Below are 26,805 nucleotides of genomic sequence, written 5' to 3' on the forward strand. Positions count from 1 at the left end.
GAAGGCTGACTAGGCCCTGCCTGAGGGTCTTGGTCAGCTGTACCCAAGCTAAGCTCGGCCCCGAAAACTACTGGCTCATTAAATGTGAATACGTAACAGACAGGTAGGGTGAGAGCTGAAAGCCGCTAGGGACTGGGATGCTAAAGGCGGTCACCCCTAATACAAGAATAGGTGCAGCTGCAAACAGAAACAACTAGGATGGGACATGCTGAAGAACTAACAGGCGCAGGGCAACCATAAACACACAACAAGAATTGAGGAGAGGAGGAGTGGAGTAGTGAGGAAAGGGTATCACAGGACAGGGGCAAAACAAACCTGAAACCCTAAACAGAAACTCACTAATACCAAATGCAGGACAGGGGCTGAGTAGACATGTTGAGGGTAAACAGACTCTCACACAGAACGAAACTCGCACCAGTTCCAAATCCGCTCCTGAAACCATACAATTTCACAAAACACTCCTACTAAACTGGGCCAAGAATCCTCTCTGGTAACCACGAAAACCGGTGAGGACTGAAGCCAGCAGTGAGTCTTTTCCACACCCCGGAAATACCTGATTGGCTAAAGACAATTATCCACACCTGAAGCTCACATCTTTTGAGACACAAAGCAAGCCCAAGTATACACAGAGGCAGAATCCAAACCACTAACCAAACAGCTTAGTGGCAAAGAGAACTGACCAAAGAACCGCAGGACACCGGCTCAAATACCCAGACAAACACCATTAAAAATACACAACAATTTATTAAACAACTCAGATCCTGACACCAGGCTCAGCCCATGGAGGCTCTGTCTGCAGGCAGGCTTGACCTAGGAAGGTATAAGGACTGTTTAAGTTCTGACCTTCAACGCTCCTAGCTATAAAAGTTCTGACTCTTCCTTATTTTCTGGTTTTCATTTGGAACAAACTTTTGAAACCCTTGAAGAAAAGGTAAAATCCAGTGTCCACCAGGAAGGATTCAAGAGTAGAATGTGAAAGTTTGTGGGTTTGGATGTTTGTTCCTCAATCACGCAAAATCGGCTGTATGGACTTGCATGAAATTTGCCACATACATAGATAGGAACCCCGATTAAAACATAGGCTACTTTTTATCCCGGTAAATGACGTCAGTACACGACCGCAGTGAAGGAATTTAGGTTCACACAACACTAAAGGACCTGTGATTACATCATCACAGGTCCTTCAGCCTTTCTAGGATAGGATCGTGCTAGGCAATGGCCAGAGCTACACGCTATTTTGTGGGCGGAGCTATATAGGATGAAGCTGGACAGTGTGAAAGCTGAAGAAAATGGAGTCTCATGGAAGATCAGGAGACTACAGAACATGCACGCTGTGTGTGGGCAAGAGGAGTATATTGGGTGTAGAGTTTCAGTGAGTACGACTGGGAATGTGTTGTTCTGCATGGGGGAGGGGGGAGAACTTTAGCACATTTCAGCAACATCCGTTCAGCCATTTGTAACACAGAAGCTGCTTAGACAGTCACATAACAATCCTCTGTAATCACAATTGCCCAATGTAGCAGAGCTTACACAGCGCTGTAACATACCTCTGTAGGCTCTCCATATGCAAACATGTACATACAGCTGGGTATTATATGCATATGCAGCGATGTAGCAGAGCCGAGACGCGGAGCAGGCTGATCGAACTTTGGCACGTTTCAGCAACATCCATTCAGCCCTTTGTAACACAGAAGCTGCTCAGACACTGACATAAGAACACCCCTATAATCCAAATGGCCAGATGTAGCAGCACTATAGCACAGCTGAGTACGCTCTCCATATGCAGAGATGTACATACAACTGAGTATGCTGCGCATATGCAGCGATGTAGCAGAGCCGAGACACAGGAGCAGGCTGATCATCAACAACAGCAATTGGCTAAATATAAGCGGCTCAGTGCCAACACCAACCCGCAGACGAAGTCGTGGGCACATGCTAGTATAAAATGTAGCCTTTATTTCCATATTAATTAAAAGTTACAGTGTAACTCGTGGAATTCACTCTGTCCTGTCGGAGCTATGCGTTTCAGGGCTCACTCGCCCCTTCTTCACGGCCTATAAAAGTTTTGACTCTTCCTTATTTTCTGCTTTTCATTTGGTACAAACATTTGAAAATCTTGCTCGATGGAAAAAGTTGACATGGGGGCAGATGGATGTCTAACTTTTTGAAACCCTGCAATGATGTTCCTGGTAGTCGGAACACTAGTCTAGAAATAGATCATGTAATTGACAGGATTCGATGACAGCTTGTGCAGTCTCCGATCAGTGGCAGAGAAGACACACATGCTATTAGCACCCCAGAGTGTTGATGATGGGGTTTATAACGGGATGATTTGTCTAGATGTTTATTCATGGGACATTTTTGATGATTATAATTTACTGTATGGTAAAATAAACTTGTTCTAGTCTCGATCTGTCAAAATAAAATTGACCAAGACCATACAGACAGTCATGGGATGGGACAGACAGTTACTGAGGTTTCAAAAGTTACAATCAATGTATACTGCCAGGTAGGAGGACTACAATTTGACTCTAGACAGTAAGGTCCACAGGAGAAGATGTTGAAGGAGTTTATGTTGTGCCTTTATTCCCACCGTTCATGAATCCAGTCTAATCTTGGCCATACACTTTGGACTTCAGACAGCCGTGAGTCCATCTGATTGAGGATGATCCAAACATCACCATTAACCACTAAATTGCCTGATCAGGGGGCCAATAACCAGCCAAGTGAAGCCAGTCATACCCAGCCAAGAAATTTTTGAGCAACAGCCAGCTGAAAATATCCACCACTAGCCTCCGCCCGTGACTTCGTCTGCGTGTTATTGGCATCGATGATCCGCCAATATTCAGTAAATTGCTACCGTCAATGGTTTGTCTACTCTGGCATTTCGTCAGCTCTTAAGCTGTCCTGCTGCTGAACTTGTTCCTCACGCTGTGCCTGTGATTGTTCCAGCATCTCAGCAGCTCACTCGGACACCATATAATGAGCGTGTTGTTGGCACCGATGGTCCCCGTTAGCCAGAAATCAACAGAGTTCTCCTCAAGTGGAGCTATGTTCATAGCTCTCATTGTTCTAGAATTTTGGCAACAAATTAGGTTTTATTTTTCCCGGCATATTTAAAAGTAACAAACTGCCAATGTGGATTAAAGGTGTTTTCCCATCCAGTGTGTCAGTACTGCCTGAAGCAGATCAGATAATATGCAAATGCATGTACAGAATGGACTGAGGATTAGCTGAGTGTTTACATAGAGAGATAACAGACCTGGCTTTATCAGAACCTGAGATAACGCTACTGCAAGAGCAGTGTAATATAGTATGTGAACATAAATTCATAACCGTTGTGAAGCCATGTCATTTACCAGGATAAAAAGTAGCCTATGTGTTAATCGAGGTTACAAACTATCTATGTGCCAGATTTCATCCAAATCTGTTTAGCTGTTTTTGCGTGAAAGAGTAACAAACATCCAAACTTTCACATTCATAATATTAGTAGCAAGTAGCATGACCAAACAACTGTTCATAGCATGTACTGTACGTGTCTGGTCACCGGCCATCTGTCAGCTGAATCAGCCATTTCAGCCAATGAAACTCTGATGTGTGTATGGCCAGCTTTAGGCAAGCGGTTATCCATCGAAATTTTCCTTTGGTAGCTTTCGAAGAATGTATTATCCCAGGCAATCTAAATTCTCCATTTTATTTCTAAAACTCATGCACAGATCCATTCATGTTTGCATGACGTTATATCTCCATATTGATGCCCAGAATTATAATTCAATGACTTGGGCCCTGCAGAGAAACAAGATTGCATATGTATAGCCTTTACAGAATGTCATTGGGGAGAGTTTCTAGCTGGATATTGCTGAGTATAATTGAAATGGTGTAAGCAAGATCATCCCAGCAGGTGGATGAGAATTGGAGCTGATACGAGTAAGTATTACACCAACTCATTATCTAGTGCAATTTTTTTTTTTTTTTTTATTATCATCTGGCACCTCATGATCCTGAATCGGTCTCAAAAATCTAAAAGGTGAACATGGAGACTATCAAGCATTTCTTAAAGGGGTTGTAGAGAGTGGGGGATCATGACTGCTTTCTTCCACAAATGTTTCCAATGGGGCTAAGCTGCATTACCATATGCAATTTGTCAACAATAGTGACAATGTTTTTTGGAAGAGCACAGTCTTCTCCATTAAGCTTTGCACTAGGCATAACATGTGAATGGGGAGGGGGGGGGGGGGGTATTTAGCAAAACTGGTGTTTCCTATGCCAGTCTTAATTCACTCCCCTTCTGCTGCAAGATATGCCATGAAGTGTATCTCCAGTTATAAACAACTTATCATAAATGAATAGTGCAGGTGAATATAAGAAACTTTGTAATATATCTTATTAAAGAAATCTGTTTCCTTCTCCACGTATTAGACTGTTCTCCTCCTCCTTCTCCTCACTCAGACTGTTTGTTTACATAGAGTCCATCTTTGTATCTAGTACACACAGCTCTATGGAGAGGAGGATGATGGGATGATAAACTCTTATTTGGAGCTATGGCAGTACGGAAAGAGCTCTACCTTATTCACAGGGTGTAGGGGCAACATTTATTTGAGTGTCTTTTCCATATAGACTTATATATATAGCTTGCTCCAGGTTCCAGCGATTTCTGGCAAAATAGCAGTGCCCATGCGGCGCCGGGAAAAATGGCACCTCTGTCAGCTTTGACCGAGGCGCCGGAGGGGTTAATGCTCCGATCGGTGCTGGCACCGACCAGGGGCATTAGCGCTTGGTGTCTACTGTATAAAACAGTAGACACCCAGTACGGCGGATGTTGGGAATGGGCTAAGAGACGCCTTCTTCTAAATTAAGGTAAATCTTGCAAGAGTACACATGCCAAAGTCAAGGACTGTTTTAGATTGTAGGTATAACTCATGCAAGTTGCGTTCTTACAATTCTATAGAGTCAAGATGCCAGTCTTCTTGATGCAGTTTTTTATGCAAAAAACCGCCCCCAAAAACTCTATGACTCATAAATGTGCCACTATTGCACCAGAAAACTGTCGTGGCTACATGAATGAATTTCCCTCTCGGCTGCAGTTTTATCTAATGTGTTCCTCTAGTTCACCACTTTAGGAACACAGTAGACAAAGTAATGATCTAGGTCTTTTTGGATCTCTTCCCTCTAACATGACCATATCCTAGTGTAGAGTTGGTGTCGTAGTAGTCACAAGGTCACACGAATGTCGTTTGGGGTTCTCTGTGTGGACTCCATTTACATGCAGGGCTACTGGGCAAGCCATCATAAAGCCTAAGGTGAAGTCTTTGAAATTCTGCCCCATCTCCGTCACCAATATTTAGGGGGTTTATACAGAATTTCTTACAATGGACATTTATCGCCTATCCATATCTGATCATTGGGATCTGATCACGAAAAAAAGAACTTCTGAGCTCTTCCTAGGCATGGTGCCACTGCCTAGCTGTCTTCGCAGTCCCACAGACATTGAATAGACTGGAAGGGCGTAGGCTTGGCCTACCATGACGTTCACGCTCCTCTTTGCGTCAAGCGTGCAGTGACGAGGGACAGAAAACTGGGACTTCCAGTCTTCGGGCTGGTGAGGTGTATCCCAATGCATTGGCACCTCCAGAGATTAGACTCCTCGTCTCAACCTAGTGGGTTTCGTCAATTCCTATGACGTGCTATAAAACCTTAACATCTCGTACTACGGCAACTCAAGCAGCAATTACGCTGTCAGCGTGCGGCCCTGTAAACAATGGAGGAATTTCATGCTATCTACGAGGCGGCACAATAGAGACCAATTATCCTTGTGTTTAATGGAGGAAGAGAAGACTCATTGAAGATAGCGGATGAATTTCAAGACTGTTTATCGGTTGTTTACTGTTGACAGGCTAATTCTAGACGGGAAGTGAGTAGTCGCTTTAAAAGTCAATGAGTTGGGAAGACTGATAGAAACTCTAGATAAATGTTGTTTGTGTTTTTAATATATATGGGGGAGGGGGAGTCCTTTTTGAGGTTGTTCCAAGCTCGGAGTTGGTTACATAGCTTTATTTACAATCGCTCATTCTATTGTGAACGTATGGTGTGTTGCAACGCAGCGCAGACTCGGGAACAGTACAGTAAATATATCATGCATACTATGTAGCACAGTATACAGTAAAGGCACTATATACTACATTATAGTCTGCCATGTACGTGCCAACTGTCCTCCGAGCGCAGATGAGTTGTACCCAATGACTTGCCCTTATCATCTTGGGCTGGGCTAGTTTTTGATTTCCTATGTCCATTTCCAGGGGTCATATTCCAGTCGGTGCAGATATTTTCCTATTCTGCGTTGTGTTGATGTTTTTTAGACATAGAAGTCTATAACGGCTTTGTTCCTCTTTGGCTAATAGTTTTATAAAAGTTCGGAAGTATTTCTGTACGGAGGATAGTTTTCCATCCAGTGATTCCTGAGCGAGAATTGGACTGTATCCAACAGCTGCCTGCCCTGTGAGCGATGGAAAACAAGAACACCTGCTCCCGACTCCACCGCATCCACTTATTACATGCTGTTACTAGGTGAAGGATAAATGGGCTTTTTCCTTAACGTGGGCCCATTACTACCAGTTATTAAACCATACAGCAATTTTTTAATACATTTGGATCCCTTTAATCGGACAGGACCGTGTGAAATGGATCCTATCATCGGATTCCATATTTTTATCCCTAACACGTAGGAATAGCCTTAAGAAAGGCTATTCTTCATCTACCTTTAGATGTCTTCTCTGCGCCGCCGTTCGGTAGAAATCGGGGTTTTCTTTGGTATGCAAATCAGTTCTTTCACAGCACTGGGGACGGGCCCAATGCTGTGAGAGAACTCTCCAGCGACGCCTCTATCTTCTTAGGAACGCCCACTCCTTGTGTCTTCTTCTATCCTGGGTTTCAATCTTCTAGGCCTCGGGTAGAGCCAACTTGTGGCCCGGGCATGCACAGTCGGCTCTGCCCAAGGCCTAGACGATTGAAACCCAGGACGTAAGAAGACACAAGGAGAGGGCGTTCCTAAGAAGATACGGGCGTCGCTGGAGAGTTCTCTCGCAACATTCTGGATGTCCCCAGTGCTGTCTGAGCGCTGAGGATGGCCCCCATTGCTGCGAGAGAACTCATTTGCATACCGAAGAAAAGCGAACAGCGGCGCTTAGAAGACATCTAAACAGGGTCGGACTGGGGTGCCTAGGGCCCACCAGTGGGATTATTTCCAGGGGCCCACCCTACTGCCATATTAAATATCGCCCGTCCAGTTTTTGCCATTATGCACGTTTAAAGTGCATTTTCACACACAATACAGTGTGCAAAACAGAACTGTATTGTCATTTGTACTAAATTGATCACTTTTAGCTGCGCCTTGGTTTACTGTCTTTCAATAGAAAAAAATATTTTATTTTATATATGGGTATGCATGGTGAATATCATGGTGAATATTGACAGGAGTAACAATCACACAGGGACTCATCTATAGCTTATGCGTCCCTTCAAAGCTCATTCAGATGTGACAGAATTCTGCACCAGAATAGAAGCCAATTTCTACTTGCCTCAACTCCCCTAGGCAGTAGGGGAGCAAACCGAGCAAACCTCAGCAAACCGAGGTCAAACCAGAGAGGCAAAACAGTATCAAATCACAATCCAAAAGAGTAGTCAATAAGCCAAGAAGCAGAGATCAGTAAATACAAAACAAGAGCAAGGACAAAGCAAAGTCAGAGACAATATCCAGCAAACATTTAAGGAAGCCCAGAACCCGTCTCAGGCTTGATTGGCAGATAAGCTTTCAAACACAATGCAAACACCCCTTAGGGTGCATTCACACGGTGGAAAATGGCTGAATTTGGTGTGGAATCCATGACAGATTCAGCGCTGAAAAAAAAGCCTCCCATTGACTTCAATGGGTTCCTTTTTCTGCAAAGCAACCCATTGAAGTCAATGGGAGGCTTTTTTTTAGCGCTGAATCTAATGCAGATTCCACACCAAATTCAACGGTATTTTCCTCTGTGTGAATGCATCCTAACAATAACAACACAATAACAAGAGACTGGGAGCAGGTAATCATAAGCAGACAGGCCTCCTGCACTGTACAATGCAGCAAGAGAATGGTGCAGGAGTTCGAACGGGTGAGCACGTAACAGGAGTATAATTTTTCTTTATAAGGGGTCATTCACATGGAGTAACGCCTCACGTGTATCAGAGGCGTACACGCCGGCGTTACGGCAGGGCTGCCGAACACTTCCCATTCACTTCAATGGGAGCGCTCGTAGCACCGCCGTTACGGCGGCGTTATGAGTGCTCCCATTGAAGTGAATGGGAAGTGCTCAGCAGCCCTGCCGTAACGCCGGCGTGTACGCCTCTGATACACGCGAGGCGTTACTCCATGTGAATGGCCCCTTATGCTGTGTTTTTTTCTCTTTCAGGTTATGATGATCCATTGGATTATGTTGGATTCCATCGATGATCATCATTTTTGTTTTATTTTTTTAAAATTCTTTAATAAAATGGTCAATGATTTGTCTATTTCAATAAAAACACATTTCTTTCACGTCTTGAGTTTTTATAAATACTTTCTTACGCCTTAGTAATGGCGACTGGTAGACAGCATCCATTACTAAGGTGTGGCTTAGCATTAGTGGTGAATATTCTAGCACTAACCCTACAATTATTACCCCGCTACATAATGCTGAGAAGAATTGCTTATCATCCAATACCCGGCTGTTTAATAGAGACTGCTGAGGATTGGGGCAGTCGCAGGCTGGAATTATTAGGGTCAGTGCACACTGAATTTTTTGGTGCTTATTTTGACGCTAAATCCGCCTCAAAATCAGCCTCCAAAAAAAGCCTCCCAATAGAACTCAAAATGAGCACCAAAAAACTCAGTGTGCACTGACCCTTAGGCTGGAAAAGGCCGAAAACAACAGGCTGGTATTATGGCTGAGAAGGGCCAAAAACCATGCCATTTCCACCCTTGTAATGTCAGGATACTGCTTGTTATATCTGTCTGGCTCAGAAATATTGGGGGGATCCTATGTTGCTTCATAATTAGAAAAAAAAATGACATAGGGTCCCCCCAATTTTTCATAACCAGCCAGATATAACAAGCAGCAGCAGCCTGACATTACAAGGGTGGCAAGAGCCATGGTTTTTGGCCCTTCCCAGCCTTATAATACCAGCCTGCGACCACCCCAATCCCCAGCAGTCTCTTTAGACAGCTGGGTATTGGACGATACCCAGCTCTTCCCGGCACCCCTGATGGTGTTGGGTACCGGGGTAATAATTGGAGGGTTAGTGCTAGAATATTCACCAGCTAACACTAAGCCACACCTTAGTAATGGATGCTGTCTATCAGACAGTCGCCATTACTAAGGGGGTAAGAAAGTATTTTAAAAAAAAAATCAAGAGACATGAGAGAAATTTTTTTTACTGAAATAAAAACGCCCTCAGACAACCCTCGTTGACCATTTTATTAAAAAAAAAAAAAAGATGATCATCGATGGAGTCCAACGAATCCGATGTAATCCAAGCGATCCATCCTAACCTGAAAGATTAAAAAAAAACCCTGTATGACGGAGAGATTGCCGCTGTTGTGAACATAGCATAAGGCTATGGCTACACTACTACTTCCATCATGCAACCAGTGTCGCTTTGGGACTCTTTCACATTAGTGAATGGAGTCGCATTGGGTCCCTCAGGTTGCAATGTGACTCCATTCACTAACATGAGTGAAAGAATCACAGGGCGACACATCTTTGGTTGCATGATGGAAGTTATAGTGTAGCCATAGCCTAATGCTAGGTTCACAACAGCGGCAAGCTCTCCGTCATACAGGTCCGCCATGGGACCAGAATGAGGGAGAGGTGGGCTGCCAAAATGGCGGTTACACCCAGACAGTGGCAGACCTCATTAACATAATGAAGTCTGCCAGGTGTCAGCCATTTTCAAAGTGAAAGGCAGATACCCAAGTCCTCAGTAATTTCTGAAACTTGGGTATTGTTATGCTGGAGCCCTAGAAAAGGGCACCAGCATAACAACAGAGTGGGACATTATCTATGGGGTGGGTGCACTACAACTCTCAGCAGCTCCAGGGCATCTGAAGCTGCTGGGAGTTGTAGTGCACCCACTCCATAGGTAATGTCTCACTGTATTGTTATGCTGGAGCCCTAGAAAAGGGCACCAGCATAACAATAGAGTGGGACATTATCGATAGGGTGGGTGCACTACAACTCCCAGCAGCTCCAGATGTCCTGGAATTGCTGAGAGTTGTAGTCCACCCACCCCATAATGTCCCACTCTATTGTTATGCTGGTACCCTTTTCTAGGGCTCCAGCATAACAATACAGTGAGACATTACCTATTGGGTGGGTGCACTACAACTCCCAGCAGCTCCAGGACATCTGGAGCTGCTGGGAGTTGTAGTAATTGAAAGATTGGGGGGGCAAAATAGGGGACAATAAAAGCAGGGAATTTGTAAAATTCCCACTTACCTTGTCACTGTCTGCAGGTCTGGCCTCCGCTTCTTCAATCCAGCTGCCGCGCTCTGCTCTGACGCATCAGGAAAAGCGCTGCGGCTGGATTGGCCAATTTGTTTCCAGGATACATGGGGCGGGCCCAACTACGGACGTTCTCACGCCCGCCACTGCGCTACACCGGCAGCTGTAGCTCTGCTTTAGGTAGGCGACACGGCTAAACCTCCTCTTGGGCAGCAGGGCAGGGGCCCGATTTGCAAAATGTCAGGGCCCCGATCGGTCCCCTAAGCTTCCCGATCGGCCCTTAATCATGCAGATCGGGCCCCTGCCTATACTTTTTCTTAAATAAAACGCTCAAAAATATAGTCGGGGCCTGGGGCCCACCGGGGGATCCCCCGGTGCTCCGGCAGGCCAGTCCGACCCTGCATCTAAAGATAGGAGAAGAATAGCCTTTCTTAAGGTTATTCCTGCATGTTAGGGAGAAAAAAAGGGTATCCAATGATAGGATCCCTTTAACTTTCAGCAGAATACAGGCTTCTATTTCCGGCAGTCTGTATTCTATTCCTGACACAGCGGTTATGGATGATTCTAAGAGAGCAACAGTCTCCATATGGGTTATAGGCGAAGGGGTAGACTATTTGAGTTCTCCGGACTCTGGCTCTTGTCTGTGAGTGTCCACTTTTTTGGATACGAGGAAAAGTTTACCCACCACTCATGGGAAAAATGGGGGAAACAAGTGACGGAGGGGGCGCTATTCAACACAGTAGGTTAGATGTATACAAAAATGAATTGAGAAACTTACAGTAAAGTGAATATGCCCAAGGAATATACAACAGTCAATGCTGCGCAAATCAGGGCTCAGATCATTGAGATGGAATAGACGAGCGCCAAATCGAGTTGTGGAAAGTAAAAGGTAGATGCTTAGATGTTGTAGATGCTACTTGTGGTCCTCCACAGTAGAAGGTGTTAAAAAAAAAAATGGGGTGCTTTATTGATATAGCAATACAATGAAGGGAGGTCCTAAACCATTTACATCAGTTGTCTGGTGTAGCTGGAATAGATCTGCACATCTTTGGTGCACGGATGTTTTTGCCCCAAAGATATGGCGCATTGTTGGTTCTGCACCCCATTTGCTACGGCTTACAAGTATGAACAATCTGGAGGTTAAGGCATGAGTTGTATCTGAAGTGGGATTTGACTTCTGGCTTAAGTAAACTCCCTCCATGCGCATGAATTATTAAGAGGTTGGAGACTCTTAATAATTCAAGCACTTCTCGCACCTTCAGGAGAACTGAGACTGACATAGGAAACTTCTAGTGTGTTTCGACCCTTGCCATTGCTCCTTGAACCCCCCTTTTTTCCCATATACACAAACACTTGGTGCATGTATTCTAGTGGGGACGCTTATCTTTACTTATTACATTTTAAGAGCAAAGATCAGGCCTGTTAAAATCCAACATGTCTAACCCTTCTTTCATCTTCATCTTCCTGCCATTGTGGAGAGTCAGGACACTCCCATCTTTAAAGGGATTCTACCATTAAAATTAAATTTTTTGTACATCACACGTAGGAATAGCCTTAAGAAAGGCTATTCTTTTCCTACCTTCGGCTGTTCGGTAGAAATCCTGGTTTTTGTTGGTATGCAAATGAGTTCTCTTGCAGAACTGGGGGTGGTCCCCAGCACTCAAACAGCACTGGGGGCGTCCCCAATGCTGCGAGAGAACACTCCAGTGATGCCTCTATTTTCTTCTTGAACGGTCTCTCTGCATGTCTTCTTCCGGCGCTGGAGGTCAAACTTCTAGGCCTCAGGCAGAGCCGACTGCGCATGCCCACGGCCACAAGAAAAGTAGCCGTTTACACAGTAAGTAAGCGGCCATTTTCTTGTGGCCTGTGTGCATGCGTAGTGGGTTCTGCCCGAGGCCTAGAAGTTTGACCACCAGCGCTGGAAGAAGACGCGTGAAGAGGCCGTTCCTGAAGAAGATGGAGGCGGTGCTGGAGAGTTCTCTCGCAGCATTGGGGACGCCCCCAGTGCTGCGAGAGAACTCATATGCATACCGACAAAAACTGGCATTTCTACCGAACGGCGGCGCGGAGAAGCCATCTAAAGTTGGGAGAAGAATAGCCTTTCTTAAGGCTATTCCTACATATGATCTACAAAAAATTTGATTTTAATGGTAGAATCCCTTTAACTAAGGACGTGGTTGCCTTTTCTATCTACTTTTAGGAGCTTTCTGGCCCATAGACGCTGTCGAGACAATGAACCATAAGGGACTGCAGAGAGAGGTGAACTCCATTAGCTTATCTGAATTTGATAAATGAGAATTTTTCTTAGAAAATCAATTGGTATCAAACGAGAATGCTTTGGAACAGACTGGTTGGTCGTGTAAGACGAATTCTCGCTCTTCGAGGCCAAGGCAGTGGACATTCTTGAGCAGCACTAGAGAAGATCTAGGTGATTGTATTGAGCTTGAGAGGTTTATTGCAGTTTGGTGTGGGGTGGTAGTGAGCAGAGAGCAGGGCGTGTGGACAGGAGGCTTTCTCGGTAAGCCGCCTTGTAATGGAGCCAGAAATTCCAATCACTCAACACGTTCGTCTCCAAGGATATTCGGCCAATATGACAAATTTTGACTTTGCTCTTGACAAGACGTTTATTGTGTAACAAAAACAGAGGGTTCTGGAGAGGAGCCAACCTGCTGACAGAATCCATCCTGACTCCAGCTACTTTCTATCATTTATCAAAACTTAGAAAAAAAAACACAAAAAAACAAAAATACTGGGGATTTCTCTGACTTCATCATATTTATATTGAACACACAGAACGCTGTCTTAAAGGGGTATTCCCATCTTCAGGGCGGGTGTGAAGAGGAGAGACACCTGTTAGAATAGAGTCTCTGGAGCAAATATCAGAAATTGCAGGATCTGGTTGACAACCGAGAGTTGTAGAACCAGCTGCTTAAATGTTATACAGTGTTGAGAAATGAATACTAGGCACCCAAACGCCTTGACCAGCACCAGCCGCAAAGCCAGATGGACTTGTGCTGAAGTTGGGGTCCCAATTATCACTACAAAAACTGGTGAACCCCAGAACCCCCAATAAACTTACAAGGCAGGTCAGAATCGGGAGGGAAGTAAATGTCCAAGCCAAACATCAGTCTGAGCCAAAATCAGGACACAAGTGTATTTCCAGAAATAAGCCAAAGGTCAATATAGAGCAGTCCAGAACAAATGATCAAGTTATGGAAGCCAAACTAGGTACAACCAAATAGCAGACACCTGGCTGCGGAGGAAGAGGGATTAAATATCCCATCTCAACGGTGAATTGGATAAGCCTAAGAGAATTCTAACTCTACAGAAGCTTCACAGGTCAGCACGGTAACCTTAAAACAATGGAAAGTGAAGTAAGATTCCTGACAACACCCATCTATTAGGTCCCTGACACCTGTTCTGCAGACCGAACCAGATACACAATGTACATTTTTTTTCCTATCCGTATGTCTTTGTAGAATGGGAGGAATCCCATGCAAACACGGGGAGAACATACAAACTCCTTGCAGATGTTGTTCATGGCAGGATTTGAACCCAGGACTCCAGCGCAGCAAGGCTGCAGTGCTAACCACTGAGCCACCGTGTTGCCCTTCCCTTTTCATTTCTGTAAAATCATCACCATCTTCTGAGACTACTCACTGTGCCTTGGTAGTCCGAGAATAGCGCTCACGCTCTAGACTGGTCTACCCAAGGCCGGGGGGACTTCAGCGCTAGTCCAGCTCTTGGGGACAGTGGGTGCAATCGGAACAGGTCAGAAAGTGGTATAAAGGGAATGGTTCACCTAGCTAAATTTTGGGTCATGAGGCTTTGCCTAGTGGTACAACCCTATGATTCTAGGAATTGAGGATCTCTAATATAGCTTCATTGCCTATAGTGGGAGAGACCCTTTAATTCTTTCCAGTGGGCAGTACGGGCGTTCTTACAGGGAGACCATATTTTCCACTGCTCTTGTACTTGAACACTAAGTCACTGTTTAATAATTGTAGGTTGTACAAGGTTATCAGACTATATTTTTTTATTAGGACAATTAACCTGTTCGCTAATATCCAGCATGTGATGGGTTATTTTCCACCACCCCGACCATGCAGGATGGCAACTTGAGCGCTCCGAGCTTCGAGAAGAATACTCATTACTGACCTCTGGTGGTCATCAGCGGGATACTGACACTAAGGGCAAGATTCCCAAGGTTCAGCTAACTTGCCGAATATGTTTCCTCAGGAAAACAGTGCACCATTAACAGTGCAGGAAACGCGTGATATCCTGTGTTTTAGAAGGTGCTGCCGCTGTGTTAATGTAGAATGTAACACTTCAGATGTGCGGAAAGCAAACTCATAATTATCTCTTTTTGTGTTTCGCGAAAGCTCAGCATGGATTTTCATAAAATATTTCTATAAATTATTATTATTGGGGAATGTGCACACAAATAACTAAATCTTCAATGCTTTAGAATGCACAATAACTCTATACTATTTTAGTTGATATAGATGCAATATACAGTACATAAGTTATCTCACTTTGTAAATACAATTTAAGCACATATTACTGATCCTGAGTTACATCCTGTATTATACTCCAGAGCTGCGCTCACTATTCTGCTGGTACAGTCACTGTGTACATACATTACTTATCCTGTATTATACTCCAGAGCTGCGCTCACTATTCTGCTGGTACAGTCACTGTGTACATATATTACATTACTTATCCTGTATTATACTCCAGAGCTGCGCTCACTATTCTGCTGGTGCAGTCACTGTGTACATACATTACATTACTTATACTGTATTATACTCCAGAGCTGCGCTCACTATTCTGCTGGTACAGTCACTGTGTACATACATTACATTACTTATTCTGTATTATACTCCAGAGCTGCGCTCACTATTCTGCTGGTACAGTCACTGTGTACATACATTACATTACTTATCCTGTATTATACTCCAGAGCTGCGCTCACTATTCTGCTGGTGCAGTCACTGTGTACATACATTACATTACTTATCCTGTACTGATCCTGAGTTACATCCTGTATTATACTCCAGAGCTGCGCTCGCTATTCTGCTGGTACAGTCACTGTGTACATACATTACATTACTTATCCTGTATTATACTCCAGAGCTGCGCTCACTATTCTGCTGGTACAGTCACTGTGTAAATATATTACATTACTGATCCTGTATTATACTCCAGAGCTGCGCTCACTATTCTGCTGGTACAGTCACTGTGTACATACATTACATTACTTATCCTGTATTATACTCCAGAGCTGCGCTCACTATTCTGCTGGTACAATCACTGTGTACATACATTACATTACTTATCCTGTATTATACTCCAGAGCTGCGCTCACTATTCTGCTGGTACAGTCACTGTGTACATATATTACATTACTGATCCTGTATTATACTCCAGAGCTGCGCTCACTATTCTGCTGGTACAGTCACTGTGTACATACATTACATTACTTATCCTGTATTATACTCCAGAGCTGCACTCACTATTCTGCTGGTACAATCACTGTGTACATACATTACATTACTTATCCTGTATTATACTCCAGAGCTGCACTCACTATTCTGCTGGTGCAGTCACTGTGTACATACATTACATTACTTATCCTGTATTATACTCCAGAGCTGCGCTCACTATTCTGCTGGTACAATCACTGTGTACATACATTACATTACTTATCCTGTATTATACTCCAGAGCTGCACTCACTATTCTGCTGGTACAATCACTGTGTACATACATTACATTACTTATCCTGTATTATACTCCAGAGCTGCACTCACTATTCTGCTGGTACAGTCACTGTGTACATACATTACATTACTTATCCTGTATTATACTCCAGAGCTGCACTCACTATTCTGCTGGTACAATCACTGTGTACATACATTACATTACTTATCCTGTATTATACTCCAGAGCTGCACTCACTATTCTGCTGGTGCAGTCACTGTGTACATACATTACATCCCGTATTATGAAATACATGTTTTTGGACCATGTAGGGGAGGGGACAAAAAATTCCACGTAAAGTCTATTTGGCGGTGTTGAGCAGGTGATGAGTATTATTAGCGGTTATTACTAGAGGGGATATCAGAGAATGTTTCTGGATAAAAACTCCTTCCCACCTTCTGCAATTTTCCCTCTACATTCACTTGTGCCGCTAGATGCGTTGCTTGTGACATTACACCTAATGGATGTTGTATTATAAGCAAGGTATTAGTAGATATGGCTGTAAGATCTTAAGAGCCTCCCTACATTTTCACGGTGGTTAATTTGCAGCTCGGCCTCATTTTTCCCCCATTAATATAACATGCACCTACACATAGAATAGGGGGATTTATAATGACTGCGCAGTGTGAGCTTCTAGACCCGAGCGACTGGTAATGGAGCTATAACAGTCATATTAAATGTGCCTATTACAGTAGAGTCAGTGACGTGGTTTATCATTTGTTGTATGGGGTTAAAAGAAATGGTTCTGATTCCATTTTGTAAAAACAGCGCCACTGTGGTCATAGGCTGTGTCTGGTATTGCAGCTCATAACCACAGAAATGATTGCTCAGGAATGGTGGGGGCTAGAGAAAAAATTCCAACTGCACCGGAATCAGTGGAGGGGCGACTATTAAAGGACGCAATGAGTTGGAATTGGTGAAAGGTCCTCTTTTTTTAAAGGGTTTGTCCTGCTCATTTGTATTGATGGTCTATCCTCAAGATTGGACATCAACAAAAGTTCATTTGAGATCCGACAACTAGGACCCCTGCAGATCAGCTGTCTGAAAGGGCTGCAATGGTTGTGCAAGCATGGTAACCCTTTTGTATCACAGTGCAATGTAGGTACAGCCTCATAGAAGTGATTGAAACAAGGTTGTAATTACATTGCATGGCCACTATAAAACAGGCGGCGAGCAATACAAGCAGAGATCGAGCGCCACGGCCACTTCAAGCAACTGATCATTGGAGGTCTTGGATGTCAGACCCCCACTTATCTCTTATTGATGATCTCTCCTGAGGAAAATGAGCTGGACAATCCTATTAGTAATCTTTGTGTCCTGTTGCAGACAAGGGAAAGGGGGGAGGCTCCTGCTGCAGGCTGTTTTTGTACAGCTAGCCACAGAACAGCTTATACAACATGCTATATGTTTCATATCTATACGGCACCTCATGAGAGACAACACGGACAGTCCAGACCTTGTAAATCGTCATAACACATACCCCCCCCTTCCCCCCATACAATGTCTCTAATCTTACATAGACCTTTATTAATGATTCCTTTTATTTCTCCCCATTTTCAGGGAATGGCCTTTACACTTGAAGAAAGGCTCCAGCTTGGTATCCACGGCCTTCTCCCTCCATGTTTCTTGAGTCAAGATGTTCAAGTGCTGAGAGTCCTGAAAAGTTATGAAACCAAGTCCAGCGATCTAGACAAGTACGTTACTTATTTCCATCCAGTATCTCTGCATTTTCAGGGGGCGTCATCACTTCTGTCGACCTGTGACCCTTGACGCGAATAACCAGATATGTCACAGTCACAAGTAATTTTTGGTGCATTGGGTTTGGTCATAGATTTGCTAGATATATTCACGCAACCAAAATTTGCATGGCTTTCAACCATTATGAAGCGGAATACCAACTTCTGGATTCCCGATATTTTCTGATTCCACCGACCACCAGCTGTGACTTGACATGAAAGATTACCAAACTGTACAGGAGAAAACAATCGGTAGAACCAACATTTATAACCAGACCGTTGGCAACAGGGCAGGGCCAGAGGTAACTTAGTGGGTAGCAGCAGGAAACAGGCCAAATTAAGGTTGTACTCTTTGGTGGACCATACCACTGTCTACCACTGTCTTAGAAGGGCTTGTCCACAAGTTCCAGAATCACAGGAGAGGGAAGAAAAAAACCATTGACTCCATTACAACCAACTCCTTAAAGGGATCCTATCATTGGATACCCTTTTTTTTTTCTCCCTAACACGTAGGAATAGCCTTAAGAAAGTCTATTCTTCTCCTACCTTTAGATGTCTTCTCTGCGCCGCCGTTCAGTAGAAATTCAGGTTTTCTTTGGTATGCAAATGAGTTCTCTTGCAGCACTGGGGGCGGTCCTCAGCGCTCAAACAGCACTGGAGGCGTCCCCAATGCTGCGAGAGAATTCTCCAGCGCCGCCTCTATCTTCTTCTGGAACGCCCTCTCCCTGTGTCTTCTTTCGTCCTGAGTTTCAAACTTCTAAGTCTCAGGCAGAGCCGACTGCGCATGTCCGGGCCACAAGAAAATGGCCCTTTTCACCAACTTACTGAGTAAGCGGCCATTTTCTTGTGGCCCGGGCATGTGCAGTTGGCCTAGAAGATCGAAACCCAGGATGGAAGAAGACACAAGGAGAGGCGTTCCAGAAGAAGATGGAGGCGTCACTGGAGAGTTCTCTCAGAGCTTTGGCGCCGCCCCCAGTGCTGTTTGAGCGCTGGGGACCACCCTCAGTGCTGCAAGAGAACTCATTTGCATACCAAAGAAAACCTGAATTTCTACCGAATGGCGGCGCAGAGAAGACATTTAAAAGTAGGAGAAGAATAGCCTTTCTTAAGGCTAATCCGACGTGTTAGTCAGAAAAAAAAGGTATCCAATGATAGTATCCCTTTAAAACAGGAGAAGGGAGCAGTAGGGCAAATCTTACTCCTACGGCTATGGTCCTTTGACATCGTCCCGATCTGGCGTAATGGTGTCAACTTTGGTTAAACTACAACTCCTTGCTAGAAGTTGTAGCCATAGGATGTAGACCACTGGCCTACGTGAAGGCAATGAGGATGTTCTCTTAAAAAACAGCCATACGTCTTGACCCCAGAGGGGTAGTCAGATACCTTCTCCGAATCATATCATGTCTATCTAAGGTGTTTTTTTTTCCTGATTATCCTTTCTTTTACCCTTCAGATATATCATCCTGATGACCTTACAAGACAGGAATGAGAAGCTGTTCTATCGTGTGCTGACTTCAGACATCGAGCGCTTCATGCCCATCGTTTACACCCCCACTGTGGGCCTGGCATGTCAGCAGTACGGCCTGGCTTTCCGGAGACCACGGTGAGTCATCTTTTATTGATTCCTATCCAACCCATACGTACAATACAGACAGTGCACCCACTGTTCCAGTATTCAGGGGCTGCGGACACCTGCAAGAATATGCAGGTGAGAATATTTAACCGACATAGTTTACATTCCACGCAGGAGGCTGGAGAATGAATGCCCATGATAGGTCTGACAGTGTATACAGGCACGGGGCCAAGATAAAGAGCTATGGAAAACATCTCGATATGTTATAGAGTTTATATATAGAGCGTCTGTTGCAATCTATTATGACGGTGTAATCTTATACACGTGACCTATGACCTGTAACTCTCGCCAAGCAAGGTTATCTAGGGTGGCGCTTCAAGCCAATCACAAATGTGCTTCACGCAGTATAAGGTTGGCTTCACATCAGACCGGACACACTAGACCCGCACTCCTGGTATCATCTACTTTGGTTCTAGAAGTTCCTTCTTCCCTGTAGCTTTACTGTCCTTTACTGTAATCGTATTAAGAAATATAAAAAAAACAAAAAACTTGATAGTCTTCAGTAGGTGATACCTTTTCAATGGCTAACTAATAATGATGACAGATTACAACTAGAGATGAGCGAACACTGTTCGGAACAGCCGTTCCGAACAGCACGCTCACAGTACGCTCCCATAGAAATGAATGGAAGCAGCCGGCACGCGGAACTCTAGGCTCCTTCCTCAAGTAAATTTAAAAACCATTTCTGAAGGATGCATATTTATGTTCAAAAGGACACATAGGGATAGAATTCTAGGGGGAAGGGGGGAAGAGGGTCATTAGTAATTGGTAGAAACAATGTAAACAATTCCAGGTTCTTATCAGTTCTCAGGGTCTCAGGTCAGTGATTTCTGTAAGATGCCATAAAACCATGTGACAGATTTAGCCCCCTCTCCAGTGTTTGAAGCAGGGTCATAAGTTTATACTCTTAAATCCGTCGCTCTTTCTTTGATTTAAAATTCCCTATTAAAACCAAAATTTTCATGTGATTGGTGATATTATGATCCTCATTGCAGAAATGTTTTGATACGGGAAGGTCCAGTCTTCGTTCTCTAATTGTATGGCGATGTGAATTCATCTGCATTCTAAGCCGCTGTCCGGTCTCTCCACCATACAGATTATCAGTGGGACATTTGGTGCACATTATTAAATACACTACATTAGGTGTGTTACAGGTGAACGTACCTCAGATTTGATATTCCCCTGTTGTCATTAAAAGCTGGTACTCCTAGTATCATATAGACTAGGAATATATGGCTGAGATCTGTTCCGCATCTCCCAGACCGAATCCATCCATGAGAAGTTGGCCTTATAGTGATGGCTAACATGTTCTTCTCACTGTTGGTGGAGGTGCTTGTAGTTCATAACCAATCTTTCCGTACTGTAAAAAACATAATTTCAGTATTCCGGGGTGAGCTTGTGTTTTCCTACAGGAGCCAGTCTGAGAAGGTATAGCTTCAGTGTAAAGAAATGGAAGGGAAGAAAACGGCAGTATACAATGAAGGTGGATACATCATGTGTTTGGAGGTATACTGGCAAGCTTTAGGCAGGGATTCGCGTGACTATATGTTGGAAGACCTGATCGGTAAGAGACTGTGGTGTAGGAAAAAAAGTCTTCCTAAAGACCATATATATAAATGATCTCCCTCCTTATATTCATAATGCCCTCTAGCATCCCCTTTGACGCCGCCATCTCTCCTTTTTGTTTACAAGATGCCATGAGCACAAACAGGACGTCTGTGTCCAGCCAAGGAGGCGCAATGTGTCATTGTGCCGTCCTGGGTGCAGTCATCTTGTATGGGGTCATGGAGTCTTGTATGCCAGTAGACCAGAAGAGGCTTGCAGCAAAGAGTGGTAGAGCAGAAAGCCAACAGCTTCCTGCTCTACCACATATTGCAACTGTATCGGTATCCTTTAGACATAGATATAGTTGAAAGTACTCCATGTGTTTATGGTGGCCTGGGGCCCTAGAGAGTCAGTGGGCCCACAAGCCTCGCTTTTTCATTTGGTGATTTCAGTCAAAAAGGACTTGCTTCTGATTGACCCAATTATAGTCAATAGGGTCCCTCCAGTTCCGTTTATTTCAGTCATAGAATGAATGCGTTTTTTTCATTCTTCTGGAAGTGCGATGGACCAGAAGAATGGAATTGCTGATACAGGTGCGAACCTGGTGTAAGAAGCAATCAGTTTGGTGGTGGCTAGGCTGGGGTGCGAGGTCTAAGGAATTCCCCATTCTCTATCCTTAACCCTGACAAGGAGGTATGGATTTTCACAAACAGATTGTAGCATCACAATAGTTACCAAAGTCTGGTCGGTAGCTAGGGGTCATCACCTAGAATAGCAGTTAACACTTGGAAAGGAGTTAGGAAAGAAGTCTGCGAGTGGAACCACAGCAACTAAGCAACACTCTGAAGGACGAGATACACGTGTAATCCTAGAACAAGGCTGAGGTCAGAGTCAGGAAAAAAAAAATAAGGGGATCCTATCATTGGATACCCTTTTTTCTCGATAACACGTAGGAATAGCCTTAAGAAAGGCTATTCTTCTCCTACCTTTAGATGTCTTTTTCGCGCCGCCGTTCGGTAGAAATCCGAGTTTTCTTCGGTATGCAAATGAGTTCTCTCACAGCACTGGGGGTGGTCCACAGCGCTCAAACAGCACTGGGGGCATCCCCAATGCTGCGAGAGAACTCTCCAGTGCCGCCTCCATCTTCTTCAGGAACACCCCCTCCCTGTGTCTTCTTCCATCCTGGGTTTTCAATTTTCTAGGCCTTGGGCAGAGCTGACTGCGCATGCCCGGGCCACAAGAAAATGGCTGCTTACACCATTTTCTTGTGGCTCGGGCATGTACAATTGGCTCTGCCCGAGGCCTAGAAAATGGGCTACCTATATGATGGTTGTCAATTCAACCAAACACTTCCACAGTGGGGAGCAAGAAACTGTGGCCAGATCAATGGAACTGTGGCTTGCGGGAGAGTTGAGAGGCCGTGGCGCACTGCAAGTTTGCATAGTAATGTGGATCCCTGCTGAAACCATGGTCAGAAACAAGAACCCGTGAAGGTGCCCTGAAGATGGACTCTTTGCAAGTCATACTTTGGGTGCCCTCATAATATGTTCAAGGATTGAAGCCATGCATTGGATACCAGTATCACTGGGATGTCTGTGCTTCTAGACTGTCCTTGGACTTTATGACGGCTTGTGGACTACATGCAAAGTATGGACTATATAGCGATATAATTGATTGTGATTTTTTTTATTTTTTTTTTTGGAATGGAAAATTCCACAAAACCTTCTACAGATGTCTATGAAGAATTTGCTTTTCAGGAAATGCCCCGATGGGATTTCTATTGTATGTTTCATGATAGTGTCAAAAGTTAAGGGAAAGTGTAGTGTTTTTATGGTCTCCAAGGAAACACAGAATCCCACCCAAGGTAATTTCCTTCTCCTTATTACACTCTTCATCCTGGACTCCCACATTGCAAAGTTGTTTTTTTTTGTAATTATTTTGGTTGAACTTGATGATGAAGTTCAGATGAAGTCCACCACGTCTTCTCCTTAGAGTCTCTTATCTGAATTCAATCGTCGGGCTCTGGGCCAAGACTTCTCGAAGAGTCATAAATGTAAAGGCGTGATATGTTATGTCCTTCTAGGACGGAAAGGAAATGGTGATGGGCCTGGACTTCCTAAGGAGTTGTTCTTCTTGATCTTGTGTTCAGCTCAATAAAGTGAGTTCAGATAAGGTCACAAGATAGTCACCCTTTATGGTATCCTACTGTGCCGCATGGGAAATTCGGATCAAGATGCCATTACGGTGTACGAAAACTGAAAAACAAGAATCCAGTGGGCATAAATTGGAGACCTACGGCATAGTCAGATGGATACAGATTTCTCTGGTACCATGCTGATAGGAGGGTCAGAATTTGGCTACATGAACTGATGAACTCTACATATTAGGAGTCACCAGATCGGGCTGGTGTAGGTAGAGTATGGGTAAGTTCACACGGAAATTTTTGGTCAGGATTTTGAGACCGTAGTTGCCTGACCAAAAAGACGGCTCCCATTGAAATCAATGGGAGCCGCTCAGGAGTTTTCAAGCCGGCTCCCGGAAAAAGAAGCGAGATGCTCATTCTTCAGGCCGTTTCGCCTCACGATTCGGCCTAAAGACACTCCCTCCTCCAGACTAGGCCCATTCGTTGGGCCTAATCCGGAGCGGAGTGCGCGGCTGGATGCCGTTGCAGTGCACGTGCTTTCAGTCGTGGCTACCCGTCTTTTGGATCGGAACCTGAGGCCTCCGCTTCAGGTTCTGGTCCAAAAAAACCCCATCTGAACTTACCCTATTGGTGGAAGGAATGTTTCTGAGCGCACCCTGTGGCCTAGGCCACAATAAATTGCTGAGATTCTGAAGGTCAAAAAAGTGTTGTTGCATGGTGGTCATTTAGGAGAATGTCCATCAATATACTACGTAGAACATTTCTATTTGATGGCCCTCTTTATGGCACCCAATGCTCTAATAGGGATATGGACAGAGGTGGTCGTCTTGACATACAACATAAGTCATACAATAAAAACATGAAATTTGAATTAAAAAAATAAAAATAATTCTTATTCAAAATTCCTTCCAATTGTGCCCCAGGATTCAGTACAAATTTCCCGTTCCTTGTCCATTGGGAGGGACTATTCCCTGTGCCCAGTCTCCCCCTTGTGACCAGGGCTTAGTAGTGCACATGGCTGTAGGCCCGATCTCCGGTACAGTCCTGTATGGTAATGCAGCTCTGTGTGCAGTGAGTAGACGCAGCAGAGGATTATTTCCCGAGCGCTGAACGTCTCTCTGATGTTCTTCAGACTGTTTGTGACTAATGAGGTCCTGACTGCGGATGCTGCTCCCGTTCTACTTGGCAGAGATTATTGCTCCCTAGCACTTCCTATATTTCCTCTCAAATTAATCTTTGTGTATGGGGAAGAATCAAAGCCCTTCTTGAAGTGTGACGTCCTCTCCTGCAGCCCCGTCCTTCTCACTTTATGTGCACCTCATTCCTTCTCTATAGAACACTGTCTGCAGCCATAGCCGGCCACCTGGCATTGGCAGCAAAAAAGTTGATTTGTAATTTGTCTTACATTGGAGGTTGCTTGGCTTCAGGACAGGATCCATCTTCTCACATGTCCCAGCTGGAGGCTAGACCGGTGGTATAATTTCTTCTTAAGGAAATCCCAATTTTTGGTTTGCATGGCTGACTCTAAATCCATAACGAAAATCTACATGATGAGCATGTGTCTAGTCTTGCTCCATGATGTAGTGATCTACTGTGTACTGTTGGAGCCATAGTATCCATAGTTTCGTCAATTGTTCTTATTGACACCCTAGAGACACACCAATGGGTAATAGTGTAACTTGAAACTCCCTGGCGTCTATGCCAAATGGATAAATGGACACTCACTAACGTGCTATAATACTGGTGGGATATTTTGGGGCCCCTGAGGCTCCAGAGCCCAGTAGTAATTGCTACCTCTTTCCCCTTTAGCTACTCCTCTGCCAATGGGTTAATTTGATGGCTAGTGACTTTTCAAAACCCAATAGATCTGTCCGTATAATATAATAACTGTGTCGTAGAGCACTAGATGGCCAAAAAAATATATACAGTACAGACCAAAAGTTTGGACACACCTCATTCAAAGAGTTTTCTGTATTTTCATGACTATGACAATTGTAAATTCACACTGAAGGCATCAAAACTATGAAGTAACACATGTGGGATTATATACTTAGCAAAAAGTGTGAAACAACTGAAAATCTGTTTTATATTCTCGGTTCTTCAAAGTAGCCACCTTTTGCTTTGATTACTGCTTTGGCATTCTCTTGATGAGCTTCAAGAGGTAGTCACCTGAAATGGTCTTCCAACGGTCTTGAAGGAGTTCCCAGAGATGCTTGCACTTGTTGTCCCTTTTGCCTTCACTCTGCGGTCCAGCTCACCCCAAACCATCTCAATAGGTTTAAGGTCTGGTGACTGTGGAGGCCAGGTCATCTGGCGTAGCACCCCATCAGTAGCGCCCCATCACTCTCCTTCTTGGTCACATAAGCCCTTACACAGCCTGGAGGTGTAATTGTCCTGTTGAAAAATAAATGATGGTCCAACTAAACGCAAACCGGATGGAATAGCATGCTGCTGCAAGATGCTGTGGTAGCCATGCTGGTTCAGTATAAATCCCCAACAGTGTCACCAGCTTGGCCCCCCCCCACACCATCACACCTCCTCCTCCATGCTTCACGGTGGGAACCAGGCATGTAGACTCCATCCATTCACCTTTTCTGCGTCGCACAAAGACACGGTGGTTGGAACCAAAGATCTCAAATTTGGACTCATCAGACCAAAGCACAGATTTCCACTGGTCTAATGTCCATTCCTTGTGGTCTCTTCTGCTTGTTGCTTGTCCTTAGCAGTGGTTTTCTAGCAGCTATTTTACCATGAAGGCCGGCTGCTGCACAAAGTCTCCTCTTAGCAGTTGTTGTAGAGATGTGTCTGCTGCTAGAACTCTGTGTGGCATTGACCTGATCTCTAATCTGAGCTGCTGGTAACCTGCGATTTCTGAGGCTGGTGACTCGGATGAACTTATCCTCCGCAGCAGAGGTGACTCTTGGTCTTCCTTTCCTGGGGCGATCCTCATATCAGCCAGTTTCTTTGTAGCTCTTGATGGTTTTGCATCTGCACTTGGGGACACTTTCAAAGTTTTCCCAATTTTTCGGACTGACTGACCTTCATTTCTTAAAGTAATGATGGCCACTCGTTTTTCTTTACTTAGCTGCTTTTTTCTTGCCATAATACAAATTCTAACAGTCTATTCAGTAGGACTATCAGCTGTGTATCCACCGGACTTCTGCACAACACAACTGATGGTCCCAACCCCATTTATAAGGCAAGAAATCCCACTTATTAAAGCTGACCGGGCACACCTGTGAAGTGAAAACCATTACCGGTGACTACCTCATGAAGCTCATCAAGAGAATGCCAAGAGGGTGCAAAGAAGTAATCAAAGCAAAAGGTGGCTACTTTGAAGAACCGAGAATATAAGATAGATTTTCAGTTGTTCACACTTTTTTGTTAAGTATATAATTCCACGTGTGTTACTTCATAGTTTTGATGCCTTCAGTGTGAATCTACAATTGTCATAGTCATGAAAATACAGAAAA

The 26,805-nt window shown here is 44.3% G+C and overlaps 1 protein-coding gene across 2 annotated transcripts in view; it reads left to right on the top strand.

Moving 5' to 3' along the window:
- The window catches only part of ME3 (malic enzyme 3), a 127,855-nt gene that overhangs the window by 22,654 nt on the left and 78,396 nt on the right, over positions 1–26,805 (top strand). For both annotated transcript variants that reach the window (XM_075266215.1, XM_075266214.1), the window contains exons 3-4: positions 17,836–17,969; positions 19,465–19,614. In XM_075266215.1, the coding sequence (XP_075122316.1) occupies positions 17,836–17,969; positions 19,465–19,614 (284 nt within the window). The remainder of the gene's footprint in view (positions 1–17,835; positions 17,970–19,464; positions 19,615–26,805) is intronic.

The sequence above is a fragment of the Leptodactylus fuscus genome, chromosome 2, assembly GCF_031893055.1.
Source record: "Leptodactylus fuscus isolate aLepFus1 chromosome 2, aLepFus1.hap2, whole genome shotgun sequence".
NCBI lineage: Eukaryota > Metazoa > Chordata > Amphibia > Anura > Leptodactylidae > Leptodactylus > Leptodactylus fuscus.